At 41.5% G+C, this 7,226-nt stretch overlaps 1 protein-coding gene across 1 annotated transcript; it reads right to left on the minus strand.

Annotated features, from left to right (window-relative positions):
* Nucleotides 1–1,271: 1,271 nt before the first annotated feature.
* LOC128707186 (mitotic apparatus protein p62) lies at nt 1,272–2,212 on the minus strand. Its single transcript, XM_053802134.1, has 2 exons — nt 2,167–2,212; nt 1,272–2,065 (listed from the first exon to the last, which is right to left on the minus strand). The coding sequence occupies exons 1-2, from the start codon at nt 2,210–2,212 to the stop codon at nt 1,272–1,274; spliced, it is 840 nt and encodes a 279-aa protein (XP_053658109.1).
* Nucleotides 2,213–7,226: the final 5,014 nt, after the last annotated feature.

Genomic DNA, 7,226 nt, shown 5'->3' on the forward strand with positions numbered 1-7,226 from the left:
AGAGAATGTCTGCTTTATTTTGTTCTAATTTTAATTAAAAATCAGATTCCTTGTGAGTTTATCACGCAACAAACGGTACGTATTAGTTAGTGTACAAAACACCCTTAATGCATGTTTCGTCGGGTTGTTGATTAAACAAATATTTGAAAATCATGTTTTAGTCAGTTCAAGTAGAAACAATTTTGCAAATGATTTTTTTTATTTAGACATTACACATTGATTTATCGCACGTCTGTTAATCCACTTTGGTACCATGTTCGTATTCATGGTACTAGTACGATTTCATTTTGCTGCCACATTTTCGATTGAGTTTGTTTTAAATGTAATACAAATAAAGAAAAATGGAAAAAACGGTCCAGTTTTGCCAAGATCCCAGCTCTAAATCGAAATCGTTTGTTCATTACTATGGATCTTTTATGGTAAAATTTGAAAATGGATCGTTCAATTTTAAGTGTTGTCCCTCCTTACATTATTGGCTGGACGAATACACATTCGTGCCTTACCTAATCGTTTTACTATCGAGTCTAGTGGTAGTTACACGTCGGTCAAGGATAGCTTCTACTTCGACAGCAGAGTATTGTTGTGGATAATCATATAGAACACGTACCGTTTTTACAGGCAAAGAATGTATTTTAATACTACTTATTATTCGCACGCTAACTAGCGATATCTGATTTTAGTGAAGAATTGAAATTCGGGACAATATGTTATAAAGATTCAGATCGATTAATCTGGTTCATGAATGGCTGTGCAATCTTTTCTGGCGTTAGGGCCTGTAGCCTGTCCTTTCGAGTAGTCAAATTGTTGAGCATATGTCTTCGCTTATTTTGCTCTGTGTTTTGCGGATGACGATTCTATGATTTTTTTTACACTGTTACTAAATGATTTCTTTAAATTTGGCCTACCGTAATTAATAGTTGGTTACAAATTACTTGAATCACGTCTTACCGATTCATCTCGCCATAAACGAAAGAACGTTGTATACGGAACGACATGGACTAGTTGAACTTTAAACTAGTGAAGAACGTATTTTTATTGATACCATGGAATCGGCACCCTATCGGACAAACTACACAGTATCGTAAAATTTTTACCTTATACTTCTTCATTATTGCAACCGACGATTGTTTCGACGTAGGAAATATTAGCGATTTGCGAGGAATCGTCTAGCATAAAATGTTGGTTATGGAAAAGTGTACCCTATCAGCACTGCTTACGGAGCAGAAACCATACTAAAACTAGGCATTTCAGCTTAAGCCTACCAGTGTGACCTAATCCTTAAAATGGGGCTTAAGATATTTAAGCATACCAAACGTACGGAATCGCTTGACGCCGATCACCTTCTGCAGATCCGCATCGCAGATGGCAAACTGTCTGTTTTTCGGATCGTACAGATTACGTTCCTTAATGATGGCCCAAATTTTTTTCACTACCTCATGTCGAGGCAACGATTCTGCACCGCATATTGCCGCCAGATCTGCGGACAGTGTGTACGGTCGTGTGTATCCACTTGATTTCTTGGCCCCACCAGCCTGCTTCGGTTTAGCCGCTGGTTTTGATCGTTTCCTGCTTCCCGAATCTGAATCCGAGTTGTTCCTTTTTTTCTTACCACCCTTGCCCCCTTTAGCGACTGCTTGAGGTTTGTAGTCATCGTCGCTACCCTGTTCCTCATCGTCATCATCGGACTCGTCATCGCTATTGGATGTGCGTTTCTTCTTCTTGGCTGGACCCCGTTTTGCCGGCGTTCCGCGTTTTCCACCGCTTTTGCGTGCTCTCGGGTTTTCCTCCTCGGATAAATCCTCTTCATCTTCCTCCTCCTCATAGTCACTATTTTCCTCTGCCTTACGATTATTTTTACCCTTGCCGTTACCTGTATAGTCCTCGTCTTCGTCGTCCTCGTCATCGTCGTCTTCATCGGAATCGGAAGCTTGTGAATTTACGTAGTCCATTACTAGATCGTCAACTTCCTTCTTACGATTCGACAGATCGCATTTCAAGTTTTGTTCGAGCTGTAGGCGCACTTTCTTGGCCGCTGTTTCTTCCAGATTGGCATCCTTCAGTATTTCTGTGGGAGGATAGTATTTGTATCAGAAGTCGTCTCAACAATGTGTAGGCATTGGTAAGCAGGTGCAATTGGTAATTTGCGCCGGCTGGTTACGAACTTACTGCTAATTTCTGCCTTCAGCTCTGCTTTTGTAGGATTTTTAGTCATTTTGCCGTGTTTGTCGGTGTTGATTTTGTGGACTGGAATAGGAAAAATAGCGTAAGTACGCGCTTCATACCGTGCACACTTCGAAACTGGTAACTCACATGGTTGTGTAGAGGTTTTGTTGCGCTACAAATTGCCGCACTAATTTCACTGGTGTAAAGTTGCCTGGTACACTATAGCAGTTACACACCTTTTCTGAATAAAAATATAATTGTTTCTCTATATTTCGAGCTGTATATTAGCAAGGATGTTAATAAATACAGCTTTGGCGAAACGAGGAGATCGATGTTTTCATAAAAGAGATGAATACCGGGGTACCGAAGACGCTTACAGCAGCGCTTCGTGCGGTTGTTTGCGGAACCCTACAGACGTTGGTCATTTTGACAGCAGCTATTAAAGACTGTCAATTTATGCTGTTGCTGATTGGCAATTCAAATAAATCGTTGATCGTTTTGGAACTAGCTTTTTAGCATAATTGAAACTAGTGTTTTCACGATTCGAATATTTTCTATTTTCCAACTCGGACTTCGGATGCTGTTTAAAATATGATTGTGATTATAAAAATTTAACAGTCTCACAATAATCAATAAGTTGAAGCGTAAACTGCATGCTGAAATTGGCAGCGAGTTCTTGATTATGTCTTGAGTATCAGAAGCGTCGTGCAGTGGATTAGACTCGCTAGTGAACTCCGGTGGACAGGTTATGTCATGAGAATTACACCGGACGATCCAACCTATAGGTCGTTCACATGGACAAAGGAAGCGTGGTAAGCTCAAATTGAGATGGATTGATAGCATTGATACGCCTGTTATAAAGGCTGTGATGATGGATTGGCAGTCGTCGGCACTTTCGTGCTTTGTTTACACCGGCTTGAAAAACACACATGTAAGTTTTAAGGACGATTGCAGAATACAGGTAAGGGAAAGAAACTAACCTTATTTACTTCTGCTTACTTACCTAATCCGTGCATCCGAATTATTATTGAGGTATCGGATAGTGAATCGATACCTTGTGATTGGAATCTTTATACCACCTACCCTATATACAAGAAAGGAGATAAGCTAAAGTGCAGCAATTGTAAGGGTATTGCGATGTTGAATATCGCCTACAAAATATTCTCCCTTATACCACAAGATCGTCTTACCCAATTCTTAGAAACGATAGTTGGAAACTATCAGAAGGGATTACGAAACGGAAAATCAACCACTGACCAGATCTTCACTTTGCGGCAGTTCTTGGAGAAGATGGCGGACCAACAGCTTCACTCCTTCCATCTATTCATCGACTTCAAAATCGCATATGACAGCAAAGCCAGGAAAAAAACTTTACGATGCATTGAGCTCTTTTGGAATCCCGGCCACACTTACCCGACTAGTACGAATGACAATAATAAACGTCACATCCCAGGTGATAGTGGATGGAAAAGTTCTCAGGGCCCTTTGCGCCAAGGAGATGGGCTAGCTTGTCTACTCTTTAACCTAGCGCTATATAGGGCTATCCGCGACTCTTAGGTGGAAACTTTGGGGATCATCTTCTACAGGTCCTGGTATATGCTGATGATATAGACATGTTTGGTTCACGGCTCACTTAGTGGATTCCTACCAAAAGATTGAGCAGTCGACAGAAAAGCTCGGGTTGGAGCTTAACGAGGCAAAAATCAAATTGATGATTTCCAGTTCGGGTGCTGGCTGCCAACCGTTCATACTACAGTCTGAGGAAACTTCTCCACTCAAAACACCTGTCACGACGAACGAAGCAGGGACTATATAGAACCTATATAGTTCCAGTACTCACATACGCCTCTGAGACATGGACTTTGTCCAAAAATGACGAAACTCTCTTAGCCGCGTTCGAGAGGAAGATGCTCAGATGGATTTTTGGCCCGGTATGTGTGGAAGGTCAATGGAAAAGCCGCTACAATGACGAGCTTTATGAGCTGTACATATATGTCGTACATTGGATTAGACTCGTTAGGCTCCGGTGGGCAGGTCACGTCATGAGAATGACACCGGAATGACAACCATCCCGTAAAGTCCTTTAGGCCGAGGGGAAGAGGAGGCGTGGTAGGCCCAAACTGAGATGGACTGATGGCGTTGATGCGTCTGTCAGAAAGGCCGGGATAATGGATAGGCAGACGCTGGACGCTTGACTGTGGGCGGTTAAGAGAGCTCCTATAGTAGGCCAAGACCGCGAAGCGGCTGTAACGCCGGATTATTAAGTAAAGTTTTGTATGACAAAGGAAGCTTTTTTCGATCATTTGTTCACCTTTTTACTTAGATTTGTGCTATAAACTAATTCAGCTTTCAAACTTTCAAACTTTCAAAATGTCGTATCTTCGTATCCGTGTATAAGAGGAACTGCGTATCTCGGGGGACTGCCTGTACACTCCTTTTTCATATAAAATATTTGTTTTTATTTTTTGTTAAAGTTTCCGTTGAAAAAGTCGCCTGATTTGCTAAATAAATGAATTGCAGAGAAGCAAGTCGACTTTAAACTTTAAAGCATAAATCATATTGAACCAGGATTTGACTTGCACGGAATTTCGAAATACGCAGACCATTCCCGGATTATAGTGGTCCGCAATATTAGCGTATCTCGGGGACTGCCTGTATATTGGATTTGGCTGTTGAGTTGCTAATGAAGTGAAGCGGGCAAAACCTTAGCCAAATCCAAATAGCGGTTTACCCAGGCTGCAAGTGCTTTAAACACCCAACAATGGTGGAATTGGTTAGGAAGTTTTATGATATCGTTTGGTGTATGCAAGAAAAAACCACATCATTTCGATTGAATTTGAACCGTAGCTTGCCTTGCAATGGTACTGGTGCACAAACGATCATTAGTGCACACTAGAATTAGGCCAGCACAGTTCCTTGGGCATCGTACAAGTCCTTGAAGGTGGCATTCTTTACCGTCACCGTGACACGATAATCCGGCAGTTACCGAGATTGCCGGTAGCAGCGGTAGAGGCCCACATGCGCGCATAAGCATGTGCTTGAAACCTTTTAATAGGCACATAATGAAAAATACGCTCCGTGCGCTAACGGCATACATTGCAACAGGTGTGCATGCATATGAACTGTCGAAGACTCGTTTAATTGGTAGCACGGGTATTTTTTGGCTTCAAACACTTCAATACACCGGAACGGAAGTGGGCCGTTTGTGGCTTCAGCTTGAGGTGACATTTGAATAGGGAGGTGTTTTATGTTCGGTTCCGATCAGAAATGTGTCGGTTGTTTTGTATTCCGATGTTTGGGTCAGGTAATGGAAGAACTAAAAAGTGGTATGATTTGATTAATTACCCGCTTGTATCGGATCTCGTGATCGGTTCATGTGGAATGTTTTACGAAACGTTGAAGTTTTAATCGTTGCCCACCGCACGTCATGCAAACGCTCCATCTACTTCGTTTGTGTTCCGAATTCCTCAATAAAAATGTACATAATTTATTTGTAAAAATCAAAAAGGATGTCAAAAGTATAAAGTAATACATTTTATCTGTTATTTCAGTGCGATACAGGTGTATATTGGGATGAAGTAAAGATGGAGGGATGAACGTCATCTTACAAGAATATGTATTTTATTCTGAGTTTAATTGATTAAATTAGGATTACAGTAATTAAGTTTTCAAACAAAATGCTTAAGTTTATCGGTTTTGTAATGTGAGCAACGTAATATATCACACATGTGTCCATTAAGGATGTCTGGAATTTGTTATGCCCAATGGTATGTGACTGATCCGTAGCCACTTGTTGCATAAACCAATTGTATAATTATATTGCGCCAAGATCCTCAACAGTGAAATCGTTTAAGGTAAAGCACTTATATCAACAAATAACATACTTACGACTATTTTTGATGAAAAACCACGCAGTCAAGATAATCACACGTTGCGTGAAATGAAAAGAACCAGCGGTAAGAGCGCTTTTCTTCCAACATTTTGCTGCTGTCGAATGTGTTGACCACAAACGGAAATTCTTGCAAAAGCAACCGGGCCGGAAGATGGTACGAACGCGAACCGAGTGGATGGAAGAACGGGCACGAAAATTGCCACTTTTTCAGCTTCCGTTCATTGCCGTACACAGCTGAATCGCTTCCTGCCGAGCAGCAGCCTACCGCAATTTGATGGCGATTGGGCTCACGCGGTGTAGGTCAGTTAAGCCTGCCCGTTTGTCGGGAGCCCTTGAGGCCTTGCACCGTTGTCATCGATGCATTGCTGTGTCTACGTCGGTGAGACCTTTTTGCGGCTATCTTTGCCGGTATTTAGCCCCGCGCTCTTCATTTGCTGTGATCGGATGCTGCGGAAGGTTTGGTTGCCATCGGAACAAGGTGTATACACGGTGTTGATTTTTTTTCCTTCCTGAAGCTGCTTTTTCGCTATCAATATTTGCTTCTCTGGTCGTGGTTTGTTTGGTAAATTCTCTCGTATCTTGAGTAATGAATGCTTTTTTTACCTCGATTGCCGGCACGGTTATTGGCAGAGGCGAATCATGGCGAATAAACTTCCTGCAACCGTTGGCAATTGATTGCTTAAATTAAGGCTTTGGCAAAACGCACAGGAAATATGCTTAGGCTGAATGGTGGATGCCATTGGAGAGGCGAACCATTTGTTTTTGTGTACCGGCCGTACGGTGCGTGTTTTTTTTTAAATTCAGTTCAAACAACGAGCGGGACTTGGCGTTGGGCGCATGAGATTAAGGGTCTCCCAGCGAAGAGTACTATAATTATGAACGAATCCCACGTGGACACAAATGTTTTCGAATTCATAATTACAGGTATGCATTTCCAGGCTAAAATATCGCCGGATGTATAATAAAAAAGAAAACTTATTAAATCATATATTTACAGCACATGTATAAGGGATATTGTCACACATTTTCTACTGGAGGGTGACAATAAGACATTACGTTGCTTATGTTGTGAAGTCTATAATTATAGCTTCTAACCTTTTGGATTACGTCATTTCAATGCATCCATGAGTTAGTTCAGCTAATATTACTTATTTGAGCGAGAGTATCGTAC

Source organism: Anopheles marshallii, chromosome 2 (genome assembly GCF_943734725.1).
Source record: "Anopheles marshallii chromosome 2, idAnoMarsDA_429_01, whole genome shotgun sequence".
Lineage (NCBI taxonomy): Eukaryota > Metazoa > Arthropoda > Insecta > Diptera > Culicidae > Anopheles > Anopheles marshallii.